This window comes from Bombus flavifrons, chromosome 1 (genome assembly GCF_040668555.2).
Source record: "Bombus flavifrons isolate JBK064 chromosome 1, iyBomFlav1_principal, whole genome shotgun sequence".
Classification (NCBI taxonomy): Eukaryota; Metazoa; Arthropoda; class Insecta; order Hymenoptera; family Apidae; genus Bombus; species Bombus flavifrons.
Window position 1 is genome coordinate 14394412 of NC_138442.1, and position 27576 is coordinate 14421987.

At 45.5% G+C, this 27576-nt stretch overlaps 1 protein-coding gene across 5 annotated transcripts in view; it reads right to left on the reverse strand.

Annotated features, from left to right (window-relative positions):
• LOC138178104 (uncharacterized) overlaps window positions 1-27576 on the reverse strand; it is a 99112-nt gene that overhangs the window by 14375 nt on the left and 57161 nt on the right. For all 5 annotated transcript variants that reach the window (XM_069109607.1, XM_069109614.1, XM_069109599.1 and 2 more), the window contains one exon: window positions 18287-18572. In XM_069109607.1, coding sequence (XP_068965708.1) covers window positions 18287-18512 — 226 coding nt within the window. In that variant the 5' untranslated portion in view covers window positions 18513-18572. The remainder of the gene's footprint in view (window positions 1-18286; window positions 18573-27576) is intronic.

Sequence of the window (27576 nt, forward strand, 5' to 3'; positions counted from 1 at the left end):
AAGAAAAATCAACTGTCTCGTCTGGTCTTTGGATCTTTTAGCGTACAGCAAATTGCGTTGGCTATTTAGCCTTGGGAAACTTTTTACGGATCTTGAGAGGTTCAAGAATCGTAACTCTCGCGTTATCGAATATGTTGTTAATACATTTACATTAAATAGAATGTGCCAACTTTGTAGAAAATGTTGCAACTTTGAAGAAAATAAAAGATATAATTGGATCGAGCTCTTACGTACGTCTCGTTGCATCAAACGCGTATTGAAAGTCTAAGTAGCAAAACGATATCGCTGCTGAAAGCCTGTTATTGTGCCCTGTTTATTGTATTTGTCGCGTCGTGCAGAAATGCACGCGTGTTTGAACTCATCGGTGTACCGATTGTTCGCGACAGAGGGAACACGAAAGGGTTCGTTCGAGAGGAAAAGAGGGGCGTTTGTAATACGCTGCTGAGAAATCACCGCTAGAGATCCACTCGTTCGTGACTGTCGACCGACCGAGCAACGTTTAGAATCATGCTTCATTCACGTCGCTGTTTGGGAACTGTTCGCTAACAGTTTCTACCCTTTGTCCGAGTCTCGACCTCGTTTCCTTCGACGTACTCCCGAAGGATGACTTGGAGACGAGTTTGATGAATTGCGCGCATTCTGCTCGCCCGAATAGCGATCAATCATAGAAGTCACCGCGACGCGTTGAATCTATTAACTCGAGACACGCTCGAGTTTTTGATTATTCGGAACGTTTAACTTAATTGATAAAGAATCTCCGGCGGACGACATTTTTAATACAAATTAATTTCGGCTACGTGGCTGTCTGTTCACAAGATAACGGTGTGAAATCAGACAGGGGGATGCCAGAGAAAGAACGTCGAACCGTACGAAAAAAAGAACTGGAGGTTAACACGCGAGCGTGTAAGTTTGAATTAACAGGTCGCATGGAAGCGCATCGAGAGACGAAAAACGAACGAGTCAGCCAGTATGGAAGACGAAGAGAAGACGAGGGCAGCCCGTCTATCAGTGTCACGTTTTTGACATGAACATAACCACGTGCACGCTACGGCTGATAACGGCTTACAACGGAGTTATCAATCATCTACAACGGAGCTTGGTCACCTAGGATGATTCGGGTTAACTTCGGGCGTGCAAACAGTGTCGCTATGCGTCCGGTTACAATGTTGTTTCGTACGATGAGATAAAATAAATCAAAGGAAAGAAAAAACGAGGGAAACAAGGGAAAAAAATCATTTTCGATTTGGGAACGTCCCTCATCTCGGATTCCCTGTCAAAAACGAATCAAGCGTACAAAAAGGGACACGTTTTCTGTCGGTGTTCGACCCTTTGTATGCCTGTCGATTTCGCGTCAACCGTACGAACCCATTCGACCATCGAACTTTTGGGTCCCAGCGACCACCTGATCTTGTATATTGTTACCTATTCATCGCCACAACTACGACGAATCATCGTCTTTCTCGTTGCATATTCGAAAGAGAGTTTGGTCCGCTAAAATAGTTTTCTGAAAAAGTTTGATGAGAAAATTCTCATTACGAATAATCATAATTGTATGATCATCTCATTTTTTAAAATCGATTTACAGGCGAGAGCATGTTCTTCTTTTTAACTATTATCTTTGACTATTATTGGTATCTCCTTACTAAATCGATTTAAAAATTTTACGATCGAAGTAAAGCCTCAAAATGGCAGACTCATTTCCTCAGTTGTAATAAACAGCAACTTCTGCCGTGATATTTGTCTCGCAGCTCGATCGTACGATCGTATTTATTTTAACGCGAGATCGTCCCATCGTTCGATCTTCGGCTGCGCCGGCAATTGGCCATTAACTACGGCAAACATTGAAACGACGCAGGATCTCTGCCTCGATATTCCAGGATCGTTTAATCTCGTTAGAGGAGTTACCATTCATCGACCGAATGGAGGTTTAAACCTCGTTCATGCACGATATTCCATCGATCGATCCTCCTTTAATTGCTATACTTTCCTCTACACTTTACTCTTCGTTCACCTGTTTTCATTATCTTCATTTATTTTTATATTGTCAGTAAAATACTTTTTGAAATCAAACAACTTTTTTATTCCCTTTATAAATTGGAAAATTTTTTAAACACGCTTAAACACATGGTATCCTACGCACTGCTGCTAAACATGCCGGTCCGTTGCGTATTGCGACATTAACTTCCACCAAGTTGCAATTTATACTCTACACACGAGACAGGGGACTAAAAAAAAAAAGTACTTCGGAAACCGTAAAAATGGCACTATATTCGCAACAATGCGCCGTCTTTTGCATGCAGAACGTTACCGCGGCCACGCGCAGGAGGATCGTATTTATTCAAACGAGCCGATAACAAAACTACCGGATGGACTCGTTCCGCTTGGCCATATTTTCACGATAACCTACTGGAACGAGTTCAGCGTAGACCCGACGAGTTTCTCCGGTTAATAAATTCGATATTCTTCCTATATTATATCTCGACCGAACATTCTGGTCAGTCGTTTCATACGTTTCCACATTTAAATTTCGCTGATAGTTCATTTCGTATATCTTCGAATACTTTTTTCCGCCTACGCATTCTCCGAGTAATTCGATCAACAATGTAACGTGTATGAGTTGCTCGAAGAGTTTTTGAAATGCACATACCCTGCTAACATGTGAAAGATGCGAGGAATGCAGACGGACAACTGGTATGATTTACGCTTGTCGTTGGTAACCTGAAAAATTCCCACTTCACGAGGACATTTTTCTCGTGTGCTCGGCCTCCAGGTCGAATTACGAGGTTCGACAGGTAGTCGGGTTTCGGCCCGTCATTTATCGGGCCCGCGTATAAATGAGTTTTTTCTCGCTTCTCTCTTTCTTGACCCTCTCTCGGCTGTGCACGGCGTTTCGTGGTCCGGGTAGAATCTAATTTTTGATTTGTAAGCATCCGTGGGGGGTCGACATGCACGAGGACGTGAACGCCGCCGGTACACGCATTCTCCGGTTCGATTTTACACGTGTTGCCTGCCACTGGCGACACTCGAGCCCGACACGCAACGAGTTCGCGCTTATGCGCTGCACGATTTATGCGAATATCGTCCGTTTCGCGGGACGAGTCTGAGAACAGGTGTGAAAAAGCTGAAAGAACGAGCCGTGATACACGACCACCACCGAGAACCGAGCCCATCACGTTATTGATAGTCCCTCTATCTCTTCGTTTAACTTGCAGTTACTGCTATAAATTACTTAAGAGATAAGAGACAAAGATTACAAGACTTTTTGATTTTAATATCGCGTTAGAACAAAAAAGTAAGTGTTTTAGATATATTGTATTCGTTAAAAGTAAAATCTAAATTCTGTATTTCTTTCGAGTTCACTCATTCGTCTTCGTATCACTCTAATCTCAATGCATTTTTTGTATCTATAATAGAAATCTTGCGTCAGTAAATAAACATCTCGTCGGATAAGATGGCTTTTCGACCTTTCTCTCTTGACACGGCTCGCCGTCAAACGTGTCATTACCGTTTCGCAACTTATTCGCTTTGAGATTTTAATTGAAAATTTTCACGGGACGCGAAAAAATTCAATCATCCGTCGTCTCAACGCCACCGCTTAACGAACCTACCATATGAGTGTTCCACAGTTTGTACAGTCATTATGTAAATCAGTAATTGCGGCGTTGTCCGTAAACACCTGAAGATTACACGAGACCGTTGTGATTCGGTCGCAACATCTTGCCCCTTTACTTTCTGCTTGTAACGCACCATCATCCGGCAAAGCGTTAAATAGAAAACTGGCGAAAGGTGTTTCGAAATCTATTACGCAAACCTATTAATTTCGAGTCGAATCACGCTTGCCCCCGCTTCGTACGCACGTGAGAGATCAGATTCGAACTTTAGCCAAGTATCGTCGAAACATTAATCATCGGTGTCGTCTCGATACGTATCGACTCTTTGACAGCCTATATCCAGGGTGCTTTTTATGGATTATCCAATATGTGCTTCCAAGGTTGGTTCATCGAGTTTCTCTCTTCATTTTTTCATTTTGCAGATCGTGGTAGAATATTACAGAGTCCTCCTCATCGACTTAAGTTTATTGTTAATAAACAACCTACCAGAGTGCTTTCTTAGCTCATAAGGAGGAAAGAGCGAGCCGTGGACAGCTGCCACGCTAATTTCGAATACGAATATTTTCTTCGACCCATTCATGCAGAATTACTACGAGATTTAATACGCCTAATTATAGCAACTTGTCATTATCTCTCTTCGAGAACATCCTTCGTTTCACGGACGTCTTTCGCGCGGAAAAAATCAAACCTTTGGTCCGTGCGAAAAAGATGATGCCCTCGGCCCGCGCCATGGTAATTAGAAATTTACCGTAACTTCTTTTTTGGTTGACACGCGTCGAGGTTTTTCCCACCGCTAGAAACCCATGTCGTCAGACCTTTTGCGAATGATTATTGTACGAGACTCTTCTTTTAATATTACTTTCGTCCTTTTTCTAAAAACGGCACTCCTTGCAACAGTAATAATTACACATCATCGAGTGTGAATGTAATAGTTTTAACAAGAAATTCTATAGGTCGTAATCGTCTAAATACTGACGACTAATCATAGTAATTACCGCGAAGAATGTAAAATTCGTGGAACAAGCATTGTTTGTAAAATGTATCAAAAATAAAATAACCATTTTAGGGCGTCCCTCTTGCCATTAACGAGAACTCAATCAGCGTGGCCAATCTTCAATGAAATTGCTTCCTTGAACCCTGCGGTCGATAGTATTTACCTTTATTACCTTTATAAATTTGTAACTGTAACTTGTAATCTGTAATAAGGTCGGAAGTAAACCGAGAACGAATCGATTGATCCGATCATGGAATTTATCGATAACAATTTCATTTCATAACTATTCAATACTCATAACAATTTCGCTAAAACGATGACGGCGATCGTATTCCTCGTACTGTAAGTTCATTCAATCGGATTACCATTTTGTTTCGTCAATTTTCTCGTAGCGAGGTCGAACCTCGCGGTTGCCGATGATTGCACGCTATTCACTCGCTTCCGCTTTAATACGGGCTCTCTCCTCTTCTCCGTTTACCTGAGACTCGGAGAGGATTTGCTTTCGTCTTCCATATTTCACACGACGTTTAATTACGAGCGTTTATCATGTTGTCAGCGGGCCGTGGCAAGAAAAAAAAAGACTCCCATTCATTGCCGTGGCGCATTGTCGCTGATTACGCGGCTGGACGATGTCGCGCAAGTAAACCCTCTAGTAGTCGGGTATTCAGTTAGTGACAAAATAATTAAGCACCGAACGCCGCTCAAAGGCCAGCCTGCTTCCACGAGCCGCGATCGTTGAATTACGACTCCGTCGGCTAATTACCGAGAGGAGTTACGCAACTGTTGCTTGTCCGCGTGTTCGCGTACGCTGCTCATTAATCATCATTAAGGAACGATTCGTGTGTCCTGATAACGTTCCGCGAGAAGGCTCGGGCTCTCTCTCCTCCGAGTCGCGCGATGAGATTTCGCGACGTAAAAGGAGAACGTTCGTGAAGACCTCGTCTCCCCGGTGAGAATATCCCTCTCGCGCATACTATTCAGCCAGGTGATGTAAACGCACGATGGATATTTTGAAAACTTCTTGAAGACGTATAAATAGCGTAAGATTAGTTTGTCACGGACAGAAATAGAAAGTAAGAGAAGACGAAGTACTTTTTTCCATGCGTTGCTGGTGCTAAAATTGTCCTTCGGACTCTTCAACTCCATCCCCTCGTTAAAAATCACCGCTCCATCGTGATTCCCTTAATCGCGTTTCATCTTACAAACAACGATCATGAAACGACAATTACCCTCAGCGTGCCTCTCGATCCGCGATTTTCTAGACGCCCTGGGCGCCTCCGGTTCGCTTAATCACCCTCAAAGGACCCAGCAAGAGCGATACGAGCGACAAGTCTACCGGATGAAAAAGAGATATACGAAGAACATAAAGAAAAGGAACAACGAGATCCAGCGAGAAAACGAGCAAGTAGAACACAGAGAAGTGGTCCACGAGAGAAGCACAGGCGGACGACGGAGAAGAGGGAAGTCGGCAAAGGTCTGAGCTTCCCTCGAATCAGCAAATTATACCGACCGATATGCCGCTGCTTCCCGGTACCTATCCACCGGCGTACCATCAATAAATATGTCATTAACAACAATAATTTATCCGAGGAGTCAGGCGCCGCTGATCGCTCCAGGGCCTTGGCTTCCTCTGGTTTTGTCGTTTTGCAGTCGTGCGCACGTTTAAACGCTCGTGTGCGCCACAGATCTGGCTGCTTGCTTGGTGATAATTGAGCCGTCGCGTCGCCCGCCACCGCGGCAATTTTAATCGGCTTTGGTTTTTGGCTCCGCGGGCGAAATCAACGATCATCATCCCTACTGCCGCTGTTGGCCTCCTTTCACCCCGACACACCGCTCTTATCTCTATTCGGTCTGTTCGAGTCTGTACTTCCCTTAGCCTCAGGTATATACCGTTCGCGATCTTCTTCTCGCGATGCTCTCCGCCTTCGATTCTATTCTCGTTTCTCTATTCTTTTTCTATTGTTTGCTACTCTTTTCTACTCTCTATTTCTTTTGTCTTTTCTCTGTTCGTTCGCTCTGGTTGTACCCGTGCTATTTGTTACTTTTCCGCGCCATTTGGTTTGCTCGTTTTTACTGTTAATCGCGTGCTTTGTAAGTGTCCGGGCCAGCGAGCTTGCATACACCGCGGCTGTCGATCGGAGAAAGGGAGAGACCGACAATTACGCGCTCTTAAGTATATTTCATCGGTTGTTTTTCGGTTCGTAACACGGTCTCTTTTCAGTACGGTCTATGAACCGATCGGAATTCCGGGTCTTTTTGCTTCACGGCCGCGCCGCGGTTTCAGAAAACGTTACCTCTGCTCGAGCGAACCAATCGATTTTCTCGAGTCCTTTCAGCCTGATCGATCTTTTTTGAAAAGGTAACGATCCCTGTCTTGAGATGGCGTGAGCACGGTCGACGATCTTCAGCGTATATCTCGTTACTTTCGTTTCGTCTCGTGGTAAAATCGACTCTTTGTCGTGTTTTCTTTGCCAGTGATATCGATGATCACTGGTCTTGGTTAACAGCGTGCACTTTCGAGGAAAGTAGCCAGGATACGCCGTTAACGAGGATGCTTGGTCATCGTTACAACATTGTAGAGAGCGTCGCCTTAAAAGGTGACACTAAAATTCGCGCGATTATTCAAGAAATTAGTCGGTTGGTCGGTCGTAAATAAAAGGCGCGCGATCGAGGATTTTAAGAGCGTCGTTCGATAGGCCATCTCGACTACCTGATGGCTCAATATACTCGCGGCTTCGTCCAATTCATTATATATTCACGACTTTATCCTCATCCGACTCGCTACCATCTGAAAATAGTCGTGCGGAATAAATCAGGGAAACCGCAAGTATGCCTAAGCAATTAAGCGGACCGCAGAGGATCTTAATGTCTTAATAGCGATGGGGTTACTGTTTTTTCCTCGAACGGTCGATTCATAAAACTGTACCTGTTTCAAGAATTCTTTGGTTGGAATTATTAATCGATGACGCGTATTTCCTTTTAGCGGTAAAAGGTTTAAATTTCGAGAAACGAGAATTCGTTTCGCCTTCGTTGCCATCCTTCTTTCTTTTTCCTTTCCTGGTGGTATCAATTAAACGAATAATGAACGAAGTGCAATTACGTCAGACGATTCGAAGATCCGTAGAAGTTAATTGGTTTCGACGACCGGCAATGTTGCTTTCGCAGTGCCAGTATAAAATTTAATTCATTCTTTATTTACGATCAAATTTTTCTAGATAGACACGGACGATTAAAGAGGAACGAGATATACGACGATGGTTTCGAGGGTGAACGTAGCTCGACAGCAAATCACCTTTACTCTCCCCTTTACGAGTTTTCGAGAGCCATGGGCCAGCACAAGAATGTCCAGAGGGTCATCAGGGACTTCTCCTTTGCACCCTGCGTCGCGCATCCGGCTATTCGGTTGTCAAAAGATATTTAAGCCCTGTGCTCAGTCCCTAAATGCTCGTGTAAACAGATCGTGTACCGAAAATGACTGACGAATGTTCTTTAGAATTTACGATGTTAGTTTCTCGACGATCGACGAAATTGTAGGTCCATCGGTTTATTTTCCGTTGTGTCTCGACAACATCATTTTTAATCTGTTGCTCGTATTACGATATTTATAAAATAACCTTTTTGCTCAAAGGGTATCCTGTCCGGACATTTTTAATACTTACTAATAATATCGTTACGAAGCTCTAAATGAGAATGTATTATCAGCTTCTTTATCTACACCTTTAGATTCAATTTGTTTACATTCCTGGTTTGCTTATTTATATTCGATTTACATTTTTACCCTAACAATATCATTGATAATATATAGCGGACGTGTAAAAAGAACTGCTGGAATTATTTCCGAGAAGAAACGAAAATTAATTACCAACTTAGTCGAAGTTAATCACCAAAATGAGAATATTCGGCTCCAGGCATGGCCATTAACCTTCGTGTTTATAGCGTCGTTACCACGGTTTGGATAATATTTTCAACAATGCAGGCGAGTTGGTAGGCATTTCGATGAAATTAGAAGTCAAAGATCCTCACGTTATCTGGACCTCGACGCTATCGAGGCAGGCACACTTCCCCGAGACACGTCGTAATTTACGCATGAGACTTTCACCGTTAATCGTTTCGACTCCCTTTCCTAAAACGATCTGCGGCACCAAGCCACGTTAACGACGCGTAAATCATCTCGTTACTTCGATTGCTACCCAGAGAACGACTAAACGATGTATTTTCAGCCAGACACGAGAGCTTTCTATATAATTTAGTTAACGACTATAACGAGTTAATCGACGCCATGGTGCAGGCGCCATGACAGATGACTCGACGAAGAACGGGACCAACGTTTGGCAACGATCCAATCATTGTTTTGTTAGTTACACGATCACGAGGTTATTCCTGGATTCCTTTGGATATTTTTAAAGAAAAGGAAACCGGATTCTTCATTTATCCAGCGTCTGTCGTATCACTGAGATATGAGGTACATTCAAAGGCTCTTTTTCCTTGATCCTGACCATTTGTTTTACCGTAATCTGCTTGGTTTTTCTTTAATGTTATACCGTCACCTTATTAGGCTAATAGGTTTCCAGGCGTCGCTGGAAAGACTATAACTTCTTGCTCGTAAGATTTATCGTACCGTTGGAGATTTACGAAAGTAAGATAGGAAATGAAAAATTCCACGATCGTGCTTTGTCCTCGAGGCACAGGAACTAAGTAACTGGATGTTCCATTACGTCATATTAATCTACAATCAACGTACGTATTAATGGCGCGGCAATCGTGTCATTACTGTATCGTAACGCGGTCATTATCCGTCCGGAGAAGCGACGATGGAATTATACTGCATTCATGCCCGACTCAATTGCCATCTCGGAACTATAATCGAGATAAAGCCGTACAACGCCGGATCGTAGATCGCGATTGAAAATATGTTGTAAGGTGTACGCGATGGTTGCGTTCAAGACAGGACCAGAGACCAGGGGAGGGAATAAAGGAACAGCCGAGAACAGATCCATCACCAGGTGAATGATCGCTCTTCCGATTTATCCGTCATCCCATCTAAAGTTCACCAGGTCCGTCGCTGCTTCCATACGCGCCGCTCCTGTCTATCTGTCCGTAAAGGTGTGGCCAGAAAGACAGCCGAATTGACAGTCAACGCTGGGTGGGTCAGAAATGAGATGGAACGTATCGTTCTGTCCGTTCTTGTTATTCTGCATTTAGAAGAATTACTGTGATTTACGGCGGTATAATTTTGAGTTTAAATCATTCGACTTTGGTTTACAGATTCCAACTAAATTTCTCAATGATTAAAAATTTCAATTGCTGGGAAAAGGATTCTGCTCGTCCAAGTTAATAAATTACCTATGTCATTGTAAAACGTCAGGGTTGAATTTGCAGAGAAATGTCCGTTCATTCTGCCGTAGGATTTACGTAGGATCATTAAAGTTACTTTTCAAGCAGTCATCAGAGTAACGAGAAGATTAAAGAGACTCAGCGTCGTCGGAGGAAACGAGTAGAGAACGTAAAATCGCGAAGTGGCGCGTTTATCGTCCGATCTTTCCGATTCAACGCGATGTCAATCGTATCTCGGTTGTCACCTTCGCACGATGGGTTATCGACCACGGCACTACAGATTGCACGGTTCGATTAGGTGCGTAAAATCAGCTCTCGGAGTACGCATCAATCTTGATATGCCGCTCGCTATACCAGTCTCTCCAATCAAGGATACTATTTACAAATAAAAATACGAGGCAGTTACACGTCGAGTCGAGCATAATGTTTTCAACAACATCAATTGCTTAGTGTCTGAATCGTAGACTCACTCTAACATCCGATTTCAACGGATCGAAGCGAGTCGAAAATTCTCAAGGAAGCAGCTTTCGCTCGATGCACCCTTCAACGTTTCCTGAGAAATAATCCTGAGGCTACGCGAGGCAACGTCCAGTTAACGGAATCATTCATACTCTACGTCAACCGTACGCGAACCGACGAGGGAACCAGCACTTGGCACACGTCAATGTCAAGTTCTCGTACTTGCGTCGTGTAAAAGTGTAAGGATAGAATCGAGTGGATAGGTTTTCCTCGTCCTTCCTCGACTCGACGTAGACAGAGGTACACTTCTTCCCGTTTGAGAACGCTTGAGCGTAATCGGTAATGGTCGCAGGGAAAGAAGCCAGAAGGAAAACAAAGCGGGCATTATCGTTCTTTAGGAACACGGCCGCTTGTAGTCACTTCAACGACTCGTACGGTAATTATGACTTGATGGCTCTATTGCTGCGGTGTCTATGTCGTTTGAAGCTGTTTTTTTCTGAATGCCAGTCATGTTTCAGTCTTTGAGTCGCTCGACCGATCTTGAAAACGTCAGAACTTGAGATCGGTTGAGGGAGTAAAAGGAATTCGTTTTGTTTCGCTTGTGAATACACTCTGGTGATTCTTCTTGAAAAAAAGTTGTATAAGTCGTAAAACCAATCGAGTCAGATCGATCTCACACGTAATATCGAAAATTGCAGCCATTTAGAGTATTCGATAGAAAGAAAACGATTTTATCAAGAATCGAATCGAAGCTCGATCAACTTGAATAGATCAATTTACCACCTCGCTATTCCATTATTCTGGAACAGAAAGTAAGTAGAAAATTCACGTGTCAATAAAGATAACGAATAGACACCCTTCGATGGATTGTGGTAATCAACAGCGGTGTGGGCTGTTAGGTACAAACGAAAAAGAAATATGTAGAGAAAGAAATTATTAGTATTCGGAGGAACCGAGTTGAGTTGGCAAGCCATGGTTTGTTGATTTGCCACGGACGCGGTGGTATTTCTATCGGTTCTAATGTAGCGATATACGCCGGCTGTTAACAACTCTTTCTTCTCCTTGTGAGCGCGCCCGTCGCGTGAAACAAGATAAGCGAAAAAACGAGGGATAAATAACGGAGGCTACTTCTCAGCTATCCTTCCAACGACAAGAATTCCTAAACGAACAACGTATCTGTGTACACACACGCGTGTGCGTGGCTGTGCGCGTGTCACCATGGAGAAAAAGAAGGTTGCGAGAGGAAGAAGGAGAGAGCGTAGAACGCGGATGTTTCCGGAACACGGTGATGGGCCGTGTTTCCGAGATAAGACGCCTAAGTTCGGCATAGTTCGGTAAGTGGCGAAGATAAGAGGCATCAAGACGAGTGTGTTCAGCCGTTGGAAAACACGCGATAGCCTGTCTCCAGGTAATCGACGCGACTTGTAATCTTAATTACCTGAATACCGCAGACAGAATCGCGTAGCTCGGTGTATCAATATGACCGTTCTTTACGCTACGAGCAGAAAGAAAGCTTGTTAAGTGCGATCCTCGTGAGAACTTTTAAGTGTACACCGCGTTCTGTTATCGGTCCAGGGAATGGGTCGAGTCAGTGACAACCAACGATACACCTGCGATTAGGAGGAAAGCGTAGAAATAATGTTGTCTTCGAGAAACGATCATTCGACGGATGAAATTAAGCCGAAGGGCAACGACTTTTTGGCTCGTTATTGGTTGAGCGCTACTTATTGCTCGCGTAAATTTTAATGGAATTCGAGAATGATTACCGAATGCGTCTTGTTTCTACGAAACTTGAAAGTCCAGTAAAATTTACATACGAGATTCGAACCGCTTTGCAACTATCATTTTGATAGTTGTAAGCTAACAGAAAACTCGTTAAGCGCGACCCACGTGAGAACGTCGGATAGCAAACGCAGTGCGCTATTATCGTGAACGAGACGATAGCCTGAGAAGGCACCTGCGACCAGCTTTGAAGGTATTTATAAGGACGACAAGTGTCTGGGAAGACGACTGGATGTCTTAGAATAATCTGTAACTCATTGCGTGTCTGTGATAAAGGTAATTTCACTCAGTCTCAAGGTTACAAAATTCATGTAAGTTTTCACGAAGCACGTAGTTCTCAATATCAACGAGATCATTAACCGTGACTCGTCGCTCGGTCCTTGTTGATTGTATCGATTGTCATTGTTAAGGAGTTACGAGCATCTTGACGACAAACGCAACTGTCTTCCTGTGTTTAATGATCGCCACTCTACTTGAATACGGTGATTATGGTGTTACAGCTATTGTATACTTTAATTTATAGCAACACCTCTTCGGTTATGATTTACACGCTTTGTTCCAAAGTAAACTTCGCGTAATATATAGTTCCGCGACAATCGCCGACTCGATCAATCGAGGATGAGTCGATAACTAATTCCATTTCAATCATCCTCAAAGCATAATGCCCGAGAAATTGGTCTTTCGTGGCGATAATGCACGTGCTACATGTGCGCCTTTCGTATATAACCCTAAATTCATCGTTGCACCGACAACTTCTCCGCGGATTAATGATTCGCTCGAACGTATCCGAGTGCCGTTTGTTTGCATATCATTAACGCACGACGCGGTTAATTAATCGTTCGACGATCAGCGCTGTTACGCCTGTTATCCGCTTTCAATTTGCCATGCAAATACAATTTCACAACTTCTTTTTTTCCTTTGCTCCATCTGCTCGAGGCGGCCGCTTAGCATTTTTCATCAGGATCATGGAACGACGAGTTCGCATTGCCGCGTGAATCATGCCATCGCACCATGTAGCTTCATTTGAGTTATTGGCTGTTCTTGTGAGAAGCTCATTTGTCGAGACCTATCAAGATTATGGACTTGAGTGCTGTTAACTAATGGCTTTCATAAAAGGCAATTAAAAATTCTCTGAACTATCAAGGAAATTGTAACCTCGGAAATTTGAATATCTGATGGTAGGATTTTTCGTGAGCTTCGAACGCGTAGGTTTGGCGCGATAACTGAAAATGATTTAGAAACGTATTTCTTTGACGTATTGCTATGTTACATATACATATAGCATCTGAAACTAATAGAAAATGCCTGCGTGTGAATTTTTCGTCTCACGCTTGTTGAAAATCCTATCGTCAATTTTTTAAGGTTCTAAGTCGAATTGGAATATCAACCAGTACACGAACTTCGTTCATTTCCATCGTACGCTACCAACGAATCGGCAAGATTCGCCCACTCCAGAATCCAAAAGCGTCCTGTATCTGTTTTGTTTTATTTAAAACGTCAAATTGGTTTATTTCTGCCATACATTGGAGTCGAGCTGAGAACAATTCCTCGGCAGGACGCGCGGATTAACCGTAAGCGGCCGATAAATGCGAGCACGCGTAACGAATCGGGGTGCACGCAATCAAAGGGGAGCACACAAGTGTACGGTAGCCCTGCAGCGCGCAAGAAACCGCTGCCAATAAATCTACGTGGGCGAGATTGCCTCTAAGATTAAAAGTACGCGGCTCGGGAGAGAGCATATAAAAGTGCCGGGCACCAGGAGGAGCCATCGAAAAATTTTCGGTCGCACGAAAGGGACCTGGTTCGCTCTCGTTTGCATCCTTCTGCAGCTCGCACTTTACGGGCGCGAACCTGCCTGTTTCTCCTTTTTTCTGCGAACCGAAACATGCGACATCGTGGCTACGGGGAGAAAACGACACCGATGACCAATGGATTCCTCGATTAGATGCCCGGCTCAATTAAACGGGGTACTCCCAGCTCCTCTTCCCGAACGATTTATCGTTGCCGACTCCTTACGTAAAAGTGAACTCGTTGTACAGGGTTTACCTTATACTTGTGGTCGTTGAAGATAAAGAATTTTTTCTATGCAAAGAAAAGGTCTCTGATATTCCCCTTTTTTGTGAGAAACAGATCGTAGCACGAAAAAGTTTGATAATTACGACATATCAACGCGAAACTCTTTAATTTTTTAAGAAACGGATCATGGAAACAAAAAAATGGATGATAACTAATGAGACTGCGACTTTTCATTGCGAAAGTTTTCAAACTTTCCGAGAAGAAACCAAGTGTATTTCACGAAAGCAGTCCCAGTTTTCTGTACCCCAACTTCGAGGCACCAAAATCTCGAGGCGTTATCCTGGTTACCAAAGGTGTGACGATGCATCGCTCGCAGAGGAGAAAGAAGCACAACGAACAACGCTACGACAAGAACGCTCCCGGTCAGAGCAGAGGGGCTGTTACTGGACCGTGCAAAGAGAAAAAGAGGCCTCGTTATGTAGCCTGGGTCCAGTATATAAGTACGCAACGAGAGATAACATCGGTCCAATACGAATATACGTAGCCGGGGGCGCGTAACGCGAATTAAAAGGATGACTCAGGCGAGGACGAGCATGCTTTTGCGAAACGCAAGGATATCCTAACAAGCAGCCGATTAAACCAGACCACGGACGATAAATGACATTCGCTGCGAGAGGGATGAAGTTGTCTCACGGTTTTACACGCTCGAAGGAGGCTGTTCGACGTGTGCTATTACAATCAGCGTGCGGCTTCGCGTTCTAATTGACGGTCTGCGATCATTTCGTGCGGCATCGCGTGATTAGCTCACAATCAAGCGAGCCACGATCCATTGCGTTTAAAACGGAGCTTCACGCGGCGATTTCGACTTCCCATTTGAGATGCTGCCACGACGTTTCAACCGTCGCGTTAGCGTGTTTCTTTGCGGTTGTCGGCACTCCGTTGGGTGCACCCTCATTTTACTCGAACGATCCACTGTCGATGAACGATCGGTTAAAATCGAGCGGCGATCGCTGATGGAAACGCGTCGCCTCCGGCTGATCCTTTTTCATCGACCGTTATACACTCGTATCTTGCGATGCGTCTCGATTGCTGCTGTCAACTTTCGACGTGGTAATTTACCCAGTCTTCGGGTAAGCACTATATTATACATATATCTCGCATCTAATACTAAGAAATATGCGTTTCGTACTTCGGGGGCACAAAGAGGAATGCAACGTCTCGTTTAAAAATCGGTTCTCGAAAAGCTCGAGTGGAGAAATATTCGCGATCAAACAGCACGTTCAAAAAGATGCTTAGCAACGTTGTCGTGCTAAGGAAGGAGTGGTCTCGAAGTCACGAGGAATCGCGCGTCCACACGAGAGCCGGTCTCGAAAGAAACTCGAGAGCTCGAATTAAGTTCTCTCTGTCCCTTGCGTTTCGTTCGTCCGCCCGTTGCATCCCGTCTTCTCCTTCGCGCCGCTTCATGCCACGACGACCAGTTCGCGCACTCGTACCACGGACTCTCGAGTCGGAGGCGCGATCTCGTAATTATTACGTCGCGCAAGATGCGAAGTGACGCGATGATTACCCCATCGCGAGGCTGCCTTAAACATCCCCCCATCTCGAGGTCTCCTCTCTCTTTATCTTCTCCCATTCCCTCCCCCCTATTTATCTTAGCGTTTTTCGCGGGGTAATTGCATCGGTTTCGGACAAGACAACAGCGCCCGGCCGCGGATCGGCCGCAATCTCATCGGTCTACGAAGCGCCTCGATCTTTAGTTGATTTATCTCTTTAATAACGGCATTAAAATCGACCGCACGGCTTATTACGAGTCATCCATCACTTGAACGGGTCGCGCTCGTCTTTCGACTGTGGCGTGCGAGTTTCAATTTCCATGGTGTCGGAGCTTGCGTTTCGCTCGACCGTCCTCGCGCGACCTTTCGTTGGATTTACGAGCGCCCGAGCCGTTCGCCAGTGGTTCGTCAGGCGGCCGCTACGTCGACAGAAGGAGGAATAAATCTTCGCTTTAAAATGAAGCGGGCGACGAAACGCGGCGAGAAAACGAAGCCACCATTCTCCAAGCTAATTGTCGGCTGGCGTAAGCGGTGGAACGACATGCCGGGAGCACAGGCGCCCGAGCGAAACGGGGATGGGGCCGAACGGAGCGCGTCCTCGTTGCACGGTAGGATGCACCGGGCCGCCATTTTCGTGGCGGTACAACAGAGGCGTAATAACTGCTGGAATTCATGGTAATGGCGATAATGCGTGCCTGGAACGATGGGGCCCGCAGGGGCTGAAACAAGGAGGAGGGCGGTTGCGCCGAACAGGCCTCGAACAGAGGTGGGGCACCCTACCACGATACGAACAGACTTACGTATGTATGTATGTACACTTTGGTTCGCGTACGTGCGAACCAAGGTCCTTCAGGGTAGAACTGGCTTTCTGATTGGACGAATTCCTCCGACCGAATGTACAGCACGGCCTCCGTCCAAAGAACCTTTTCAATCGAAACCGTTTCTACATCGAGTGTTTAAGCACCGATCGATGCGGTTTTGTTTTTATGTTGTTCAGTTATATGCAATCTTGTCTTTTATTATTCAATTCCGCGTAACCAACCTTGAATCCTTATAACCATCCTTGAAATCGTCCATATCGAATTTGACAGATTCAAATGTTCGCATCTCAGAACCTGGCAGTCTGGAATTACTTTTTTCTATTTCTTTTTATTATTTCGTTTCCTAGCCTTTTGATACGAATCTCTACGATTACCAACGTGTCAACTAAGTCGAAGAACGAGGAGAGAAAAATAGATCGTGAATACGATCGCTGAAGGGAGAGTCGCAGGAGTGGTCGTATCGGACCTCCGATTGGTCGAAACGTCTCAGCCGGATGTGGAGGTCGGGCTAAAGCGAGGGCGAGCTCTTGAATTATCCGTCTTAATTTGTCCGTCACGAGAATTAGCGCGAGTCGAATGAGGGACATGTGGAGAGGGAGCGTGCGAGAGAGCGGTGGAGTGAAGTTTTACAGGCACGAACGCACGCCGGGCCTCCCATGGTGCACCCAACGGTCGACCTTTCACCCTGAGGACCCCATACGCTGGAAGACGTACACCTTGCGTGCTCGTTCCTTTTTTACGTTTTAACCAATTCCGTCCTATCGATTATGACATCGCGAACGCCTTCCAGGTATACGAGACGTTAATGTTCTACGTAGCGTTACACGTACATTAAAAGACTACTTCTCTTCCTCCTTTTTCTTAAATGTACAAGCAGATCGATCGTTTGTTTCACTGATCCTATTGGAAACAAGCGGTAAATATCTATTGTTATATAATAGTTTGCTTTAGAGATATACACATCCTAATGTTCTATTACCTAACATTAAATCTTAATAGGTCGGCTCACCTCGTTTGCTCCTAATTTCCTGCGACTGTATCGACAGTTGCCTGACCATCGACCTCGAGTATCTTCTCGTAATGAAGTCGCTTTTACTTTTCTTATGTAAAAAACGAGCAAGCGAGACCTCAAGATGGAACATCGCGCATCCGATAATGCCCGTCATTTTCTTAGTCGGTGTGCATCGTTACATCTCGTAATAAACGTCCGCAAAAATTCATCTAGTCTAATTTTTCTCGAAAATCCTTTAATTACGCGAATGTCGAGAGTCGTACTGGTCACTGGACTCAGAGGATACTTTAGGAGAGACCTTGTTTTTCGATAGAAGCTTGGCTTGAAGCATCCTCTAGAAAAGCTGTTTACTCGGCAAATACGCCAAAAATACGGTGGAGTATGTACAGAAGGAATAACACGTAGCCCTTGATGTTACCACTATAATACTTTCCTAACCCTTTTCAAGAGAGGTCCGGTTGAAGAGCTGACAAGAGGAAGGCATTCCGAAAGGGACACTGAAAACATCATCTTCCAGAAACGCGTCGTCAAAGCAAAACACTCAGACAAAGGATCTTAATTGGAACCGAAGAAAAGTCTATAAATTTGATCGAGTAAACGATTCATCGCGTGTTTGAGCGATTACCCATGAATATCTGGAATAACAGTATCGTTGGAATGGAGCGCGTGAAGGGTGGAAATAAGATTGTGCCGGTGGCACTTACCGAGAGTGCCGTCGAGAGAAAAGGAATGCCTGTTGTTCCTCCACGCCCACGAACACAAATCACAAGTGGTAAGTCCGTCAGTGGTAACACCCTCCTCGGGTAAATAAGGTGGTCTAGGCGGCGGTGGTACGAAGCTCCCGATCACAGCCCAAAGAGAATCGACGTCGTTGCCGACGCCCGTGTAGTACAGCAGTTCCTCCTCGGCCACACCGGCAAACCAGTCCATGTCGTTTACGCTGGGATGAACCGTGTTGGTGCTTGGTGTGCTCGTACTGACGACCGTCACCTGCAACGTGAACATCCCCATTAAACAATGGATTTTGGTTGAGACGTTTAAAAAAGACTATTATTTCTTTACAGTGAAACGAATCCTTCGAGTATACGTTGGATCCTCCTTTAAACGTTCAGGAAATTGTCGAGTAAAGGATGGTGTAGATACCAAAGAACGACTTTCTTTTAACAGGTTGAAATGGACAAGAAGTTCCGGATAAATACGGTTAATGGAAGCAGCGTGGAAACATTACGCTTCCCAATTGGAAGGATACCTACATCTGTCCAAGAAAGCAGCGAGAGATTGCAGTGGACAGACTGATGATCCTCTTCCGCTCGTGTTTCGTGAATCACCGGCGCAAATAGTGACTAAAAAGTATACCGTTCGGCTGGTCGTTTCGTTTTCTGAACCGACCAGACGAAGAGAGAAAGAGAGAGAGAGAGAGAGAGAAAGAGCGGCACTTTGTGGGGAACGTTCGGTCGTCCTAACTCCTACGACAAACAGTTGAAACGGTGCGGGCGGTCGCAAACAAATCTTTCTCCCTTCGTCTCATCGCTTCCAAGTTCCGAGTTTTACGTGACGGATAAACCTCGGTAAACAGTGACAAAGCGTTAGTACGTTCATCGTCGACCGAATAACTGGGATTGATGAGTCGCGTCCTTGGGAGTGTTTCTTGTAATTGGGGCAGTGCACAAAGGAATGGTGACGATGCACCTTTGGAAATATTCTCATCGTTCCACGGTCTATCGACGGACTTTAATCACCGAGAGATCTAATGCATCTTCCTTTCATCGATTTCTTTGATGACAAGATTCGAATATGTTCCATTAGGCGTGTAAGCAGTTTGTAGAAACTTCCACGGTGTAACAATATAGCACGTGATTGCTGAGTATTCTTGAGCTGTTATTTTAAACATACCATATTTTTTTTGTAGTTTTCTATATTTTTGTTATTATTGGAATTCCCTTGAACCATTGAAATTTACATTTTTTCCTGAATGGAAAAGTCTTCCAAGTTGAATGTAAATATTGCAGAAACGCGTTGCTAACAGGGCAATTGCCGAGATGACAGATTATGCATACATTCTTTATCTCAATTTTGGTATAACTTTCGCTAAAAGTACAAAATGGCTTACAACAAGTAATACCGTTCCTTCATGCTTCAATTTATGATCTCGTTATACAACGGAGACTGCTATAACTATCGACATACCTTCGAATTCGTAATGAAAACCGTAACATGATCGAAAAGTTGAAATGCCCTTACGAAGATCACGAATTACGCTATAATCATTGATAACTGGAAGCCACGAGGATTCTACTCGACAAAATGAGCAACTGGCGCATATTACGGGGAAATATCGTGCGGATGATTGTAACGCAAACTCCATTCGATTAATAGAATGAACGTTGTCGTGTTGGTATCTGCGACGAGACTAACCTCCCAGCGAGCACGCTTTAGGGAGGAGCGACTTCGAACGATTTTCTGGTATCGATGCTTACACAAGCCGCGATTACCCCGACGAACGACCATGTGCCACGAGACCGTGGCCGCCTCGAGCAACGAATTTCACACACGATTTCCCTCGACTCGAAGAAATACCACCTTCCACGCCGCGTTTCTTTCAGCTACGAGAAATTGAAAGGAGCGTATTTATATTCGTCACAGCCCGAACCTGCCTTCCAGCCACGCGCAACATAATTGCTCGTGATTATTGAAAGAACGAGCCACGAAGGACTAGAATTAAGGATAAATCGTAACAGTAATTTCTATCGTCCTATCGTTCGTTCTAACTTCGTGCACCTTTAAACATCGTTAAATTGATTCCAAGAATTCGGAAATTTCGTGTTCGACCATGTCGTGTCTTTGTATTTCTCGACAATTTGTCGATAGAGCTTGACGAGAAACATTGTTCATGCACGAACTCGAGGTGAGCCTTCGCGAGAATTATATTGTGCTCGTGTTTCAATTAAACGAATTGTATCATGTGGAAGATCGCGTCAATTTTTGCGCCTCCTTTCACGCGGTTTCTCCACAAAAAGAAGTAACGCACAAGGATCGAAACGCCTTGGTGTCCCATGGGCCGGGGTGCTTTTGTGTCGGACGAAGGGGGTCCATGACCGTGATTATGGATGGGCCTTAGCGTCGATGGGGCCCCGCGGTCGCCGCACAATGGCATGCATTGATCGGCTTAATTACCGTGATATCGGCGTAATTAAAGCCCCGTTGTGTCAAGACCCTTCTCTCGAAGGCGTCGACAAAACCCGTGACTGGACTCCTGGCATCAGGATTTCATCTCCTTCTTCGTCGCACCTCCCTGTTCGCCTGCTTTTTTATTTTCTCTGTTCCGCTTGGTTCGAGAGACCGCTCTGTCACTTCCTCGCGCGCCTCGCCGATGCTTTGTTAATAAGCTATTATCCGCACACGGTGACGCGCCTTCGACGAATCGCCGCGTATTCCACGCTTCAGGCGTTTTCAATCACTCTACGTACGAAAAACGCGAACATCCAAGCGTATCTAAATAGACGTACCAGTAAAATTCCAATGATCCTCATTCCAAAACCTTGATCATCCGTTACTGATCTCTGAGAACAGTAGGTATTACGAAGATCGAGGTAAGCACAATCTGTCAAATTTAATTTTAACTTACACCGTGTATGATGGAGTACAGAACAATAGAATATCGTCGTATACCACTTTTCCAAGAGATCAAGTCGCGTTGGTTTAAACGAGTTACAAAATTCATCGTGTTTTTATAATTTCAAGAGCCCACGTCAAGTTTGTGTATTCGAAGAAATTCACACCGTTACGTAACGCTGTTCACGCAATTAATTCGAGTAGGAAGTTGAGCAAGAACGGTGTAAACGAGACAACTAACCAAATCGTGCGAGATCCAGCAGGAGTTTGACAGGAATCGTGAGCAGCCTGAACTCGGTGAGTGAACACAGCAGTTCGCTGTAGTACGTATATACGGTTACGTTAACAAATCGTGATGAAGTCAGCTTAGAGCACGATGCTTGTCGCGCTACGGTCAATTAACTCGTTCGGAAAAAGGTTTCCTCGTGAGAGAAATTGATTGATTTGCGATTCTTCGCTATAAACGTAACGAGCAGACCGAAAGCCTCGGTGTGCCACGAGAGAAGCCCGTGGCTTTTCGATCTCCTCTCAGTTGGCTCGTTACGTTCGAACGGGACGTATCGTTATAATTACGAGGCGTTGGCGTTTACGAGCGAGAGAATGATGCCTCGTACCTGTTAACCTGAACGTTCTCTTCGCCGCGTCATTCGTTCCTGCGCTCCGCGAGCGTCGCCTCGTTAAAAGATTCGTTAACTTCGCGCCAACCGATCTTGTTTATCGTATTATTCCGCTATGAATTTTAAATCGTGGTCATAAAGAAGCTCTAGCTTGCTCAGAAAATTTCATTGTTACAGAACCTTGACTCGGACTCGAAGGTTTTCTGCTGGCACAGAGGATTCATTCTCTGCGTCGTAAAACAAACACGCGCTAGAAAAAGAGACAGTTCCTCTCAGCGGGACAAAGGGACGAATTCTCTCGTAAAATCGGAACGAATCTTTCCCACTGTCGACGGAACGCGTCAGCCCCTTTTCCCGAAATCCCGACTCCCCCACCTGGAACGGAACGGCACGAATTCCTTGGTCTCGGCTCGAATCCATCTTAGAGAATTACACGTTGGAATTCGCGCCCTCTTTCCGTCGACTGCGTCGGTCTCTGTGTTTCGTCGGCTGCCGCGCTGTCCATTTGCAATTCTGACACACTTCGCGGCGCGGCTATAGAAGCGATCGTCCCTGTATCGGCCTCTTCGACGAGGCCGCAGAGGAATCTGTCCGCAGTTTGAAGGAGGAAGGTGCCGCGAGTGGCGGTAGCGTTGGAATACCAAACGATTCCCGGAAACCGCTTCCACCTCACCCCCGGTTTCGCAGCCGGTCTTCCTCCTCTTCAATTTCGTCCTTCTCGTGTCGCGCGTTCGTTCGTTCCTTGGCTCGTTCTCGTTGGTCCGCTCGTGTCCTCGTGGTCATTTTCGTTGTCGTCGAAGAAGGCCTCCCCATGCCTCCGAGTTTTCGGGCGCGATACAGAGAGACGCGTGGAGAGGGGGCTGGACTGTTCGTGGCCAGCTTTAAGGGGTCGTTAAGAATGGGTTCGAGGGCCAGGGCCGTATATAACGGATAATTGACAGCCGTTCTCGAGGCCGCCGTTTACTTTGCATGGACATTGAATCCGCGCGGCAACGCCGGACGAATGGACGGGCGGACGGACGAGCGGACGGATGGACGAAACGAGACGAGAAAGCATCGACGTGGGACCACGAAATTCGAACGCGAGGGAGACCGGCCGCAGATACGAGGATGCTGTTAAGGGAACGGGCTAAGGGAGGTGCGGTGTAAAGGCAAATGCTTGGGCTGGCCAACGTCGTAAATTCTTCAATTTCGATGCTCGAAAAGGCACAAACGCGGCCGTGTTATGCTACTCTTCCTCCCGTAACCGCGACCACGAGCACGGATTCTGTTTAATTGCCGACCGCTGGGAAAACGGATCGATCCCGCTTGTGCCAGCGTTGAAGTCTCCGCCGTTGGAATCTCTTCTGGCACTCCGATTGCAATTGAAGTACGAAACGAATATTCTTTATTATTAGCATACCTTTTTCTCTTGTCTAACATGTATATGTGTAATAGTTTATGTGACGTAATATCATTATTATTGATTCGAAATTACACGTACCAGGGCAGTGACACGTACAGTACTTAGAAACAGGATTTAAACGGTACAAAAAAGGTCGGAGAACACGCGTGTCATGTGATATTATCCGGGGATCCGTTCCACGCCACATTCCTGAACGACATAATAACAATGTACAGTTAGACGAATGACAAGTAGAGCAGTCGCGATGCCCGTGAAAGTGCGCTCTTCTTCGTCGAGTTATGCCGCAAATTACGATCTCCCGCTGGTTTGTCGTGTGCGACCCCACGCGTACCCTGATGTACGTAGTGCCACGCAACTCTCTCGCATTAAGAAAGTTGATGAAGTCTTTCGTGCACGTTTCAAACGACCACTTTTTCCCTGTATCGCGTTTCTCACCGTTACGATCATGGCAATCTGCACGACGAGGGAATTTTTTTTCTCGACTGTCTCGTTCTCGACTCTCGTTCAACGTGAACTATCGGGCGTGAAGCTACTTAAGGGAAAACAAATGTTCGAACAATTCCGTGTGACTTTAATCGCATCGTATCGCGTGAATCGGATGGTGACACAATCGGACGGTGATGAACACAGGAGAATCTAGCGTTTAACGCGCAAGAGGGTGAGAGCGAATAAATTTTGATACTCCGCAGGACACCTACGCTCGCCTCGCATTTTAAAACACAGAGACAAATAAAGGGTAAGAAATGGGGAAACAAACGGACAGGAATGGAGGGACACGCAATGTACCGAAATATGCATTTCACTATGGTGTCTGTGGGTTGGACGATATGTTAGCGAGATTGGTATCAGCCGGGAGCGATGGGAACGATTCCGCGAAAGCAGGTTGCCCGGTCCAAAGTGACTTGTCAAAAGATTCCCGACCGCGCTCCCTCTCTTTCCAAGAGTCAGGTAATCGATCGTGTGGTTTCAGGCAACGATTTTTCTGTTCCTCGACCCTGGTACCTGTGGTTTCTCCTTTTCTATTTGTCGCCCCGACCTTCCTTTCTCCGACGAATCGTGGACTTGTCAACTCGTTTGGCTTACACCGGCTCGATGAACGAGATAAAATCCAGTGGTGGCTTAGCTACCCATAATGATACCGGTGCAGAACTCGTCGATGGACCAGTCCGATGTCACAATATTGATGTACACGCGGGTGCAATAGTCCTACTTGACCCGATCTCGATCTTTGTCGCGATTCCAACAAGGTGCTGCTGTTCGTTGATTCGATTATCAGTTTAAGAGAGACCGACATCGCTCGGAGAATAACCTACGCAACAAATTTTTACCTCTCGTTATCGCAGCGGATTAATTTTGACATCGTTTAACACAATAATGAAAATTACTCGAAGAATATCATCGGAATGGCTGTAAATGATCTTTAGCTTAAATCGCTTCTTACTAAGAGAACGCACCTCACGCGGAACCGGAATAGAATTTATTAATGCTTTTCGTTCGAGCGGGCTTTATTGCCCCGGCGAAAAAACCGGTAGCGTTGCTCGATTTTGCTAAAGTCCAATTACCCCCTGATAACAAAGGCGCGCTTTGCTCGCTGCCAACATAAATTACAAGCCATTTAATTAACCAACGTATTACGAAGAAGAATCGAGCCCGTTAACAAACTTTTGCGTAATGAGTTCGGTCGCTTTTATTGCGGCGTACGACAGAAAAAGTACGAGGAAGCGGGTAAGAAAGAGATTTTATCGTCGTGGGCGAAAAAATGAAGATCGATCAATTTTTACAGCGGTGTATTACCGTTAATTAGTAAACGCCAGCGTGCGTTTCGCATTACTACGTTAATTACTCTTAAGAAAAAACTCTCGTTTCATTCGAAGAGGCATTTCTCCGTTGCTTGGATAGTGCATCGTCGAAAAGCAACCAAACGCGTTAATAAATTTCGCTGTAACGAGTCAGGCCGCTTTATCAGTGTTCGTGAAAAAAACGGGAAACGATCAATTTCTAAGAAAACGCAAACGGCCAACCGGGATGGAAAATTAGTTAACGCGCGATCGACAGGTTATCTTCGTCTTCGTCCTTCTCGTCCTGGTCAAACTTGATGAACGTACCATAACCAGTTCCACAGCGCGGTCTATGAACGATGGAGCGAAGAGAAACGAGAAGAGAATTGGATGAGGAATAGGGAATAGGAAGATGCGGACAATGAAGGAGACGAAGAAGAATAGGGAGGAGGAAAGGATGAGTGCAGCGTATAGTAAGCACCGCGACTACTTTGTCCGTCTGTATACGTTGAATCATCCGGTCGGTTTCCTTTCACGAGCCGATGGCAGCCGTTCCCGCATCAAGGCCTGTGGTCTCCTCCGAGCAAGCATAATGACTCAATCCGCGATCCACCTTGCCCCCACCCTCTCTTCCCAACCACCAGGAAAGAGATCTTCGTTTCTCTCTTCTCCCCGTATCTTCCTTCGACTCCGCGCTGTCCTTTCTCTTTCTTCCTCACGCTGATATTATACGTTCGTTCTCTGCGAAACCGGGAGAGGCCAGATTCTCCGGTAGAACCTGCGATTTCTCTCGTCACCGTCTCTTTCTGGACACATTTCGTTGTCTTTGTTACTACGACCGCTCCTTTCATCGTCCTTAAGCCCTCTTCATTTCCTTCGTTCGACTTCTACCATTATGATCATCAACTACTACCGATTTCGCGTCGTTTCTTCTTTTCCTTCTCCTCTTCTGCTGCCACGATCCCTGGAAGGCAACGTTACCCGACAATGGTCCCCGGGCTGAACGGTGCTAACTCGACCGGCTCGCGTGACGGGCCGCTGTTTGTAATGCTCGACGACCCCTCTTGTGATTATAGCTCATGATCCTCCCGGGCCGACACAGCTATGACGAGAGAGAAACCAGGCGACGAGATGCGGACGTTCACAAGCCGCACTGGAACGAACCGAGTAGACGCGTAAGGTTGGTGGCTAATTGCCGGCCGACCGTATCATCTCCGCCATTCGGAGAGAAAATCAGAGATTGCCCGGCTGTTAGCGTCGAGGTCCCACTTTCGACCCTCTCCTTTCGTATCCGATATTACGGCTTCGAACAAAACCGCTCGAGGATATCTCAAAACTTCATGTAAAAGTGAACCTCGTTGGCAGGAGAGCCTCTCTTATAAATTGATAGTTTATCGGCCCCGATAGGGATACTAGAACGTCACGGAAGCGATTAGCCGGTTCATGGGAAATTTCGTCGGAATGCCATTCGAATTTTTCACGGTGGCTCCATAGATTAAAAGATACAAAGTGCGCCGTCCATTGGAAGCTTGTACGTATCACGCGGGGCTTCAGGTACACAATTTATTACTAGGAAACGCAATGATCCAGCGACCCGTGGTGAGGAATCCGAATAGCGATTACCATACGGCACCGTAGAACCCGCTTATTCTGCGGTCGTACGCGGGATCGCCACCGTGTGTCCTACGAGCGTTGCGTGAAATAAGAATCATTACTTAGTCATCAAAGTAAATGTTCGACTCCGAGGATGTTCAAAGGTTTCTCATAAGACAGGAAACTAATGCGCCCATGAGGTTAAAGACGGGCGTGAATCGAACGATTCGAGAGTCAGCTTGGATTATAGATTGCGTTTCCTACGATTCGAAAAGGCACCAAGTTCAACGTTTTCTGTAAATCTTACTTAATGGCTTCGAGTATTAATCGCGAAGAGACTGGGGTACACAGAAACTCACTTATCACTTTACGTCCTAGCTCTTCCACATTATTATTTTATAAATGGATATTCGTTCAAAGTTCCCTGGTGCGCAACTACGACTTGATCCCTGAAATAACATTTTTCTAATCACAGGTTCGTTAACTTTTCTTGAATACCGGTGCTCGAACAATGTTCAACGTTCTACGAAACTCGACGAATCAGAACATTCAGAGATCACAATGATCGCTTAATTGAGCGCGAGATTTCGTGGTATCGCCGGAGAAGTAGCACCGGCGGTCAAATTTCCCGTCGATAAGAATTCTGTGTTTCAACGTTGACAGTGGAACAGCTCCGAATGATTCGGCACTTCTGTCAAGGGGGAATGTGGTTCCGAACCGGTCCACGCGCCACCTTTTCGAATTGCGCTTGCCACTCGAATACTTTGTACCGGGTGTTCTAGCCGAGTTCATTATCGGAATAAATTTCTGTCGACATCGTAACTCTTTGAAAACCTCCGAATCGCTGATCGACTTGAATCTGTTCACGTCTTGTCTAGTCAAACTCGTCGAGTCGTGTCCGTACCTCTATCTATCTATTAAGCATTCTTGTTCGTCGCTACTGAAATTAATTCTGGTTGAAGTTTTAACGATTGCTCCAGTAACAGATA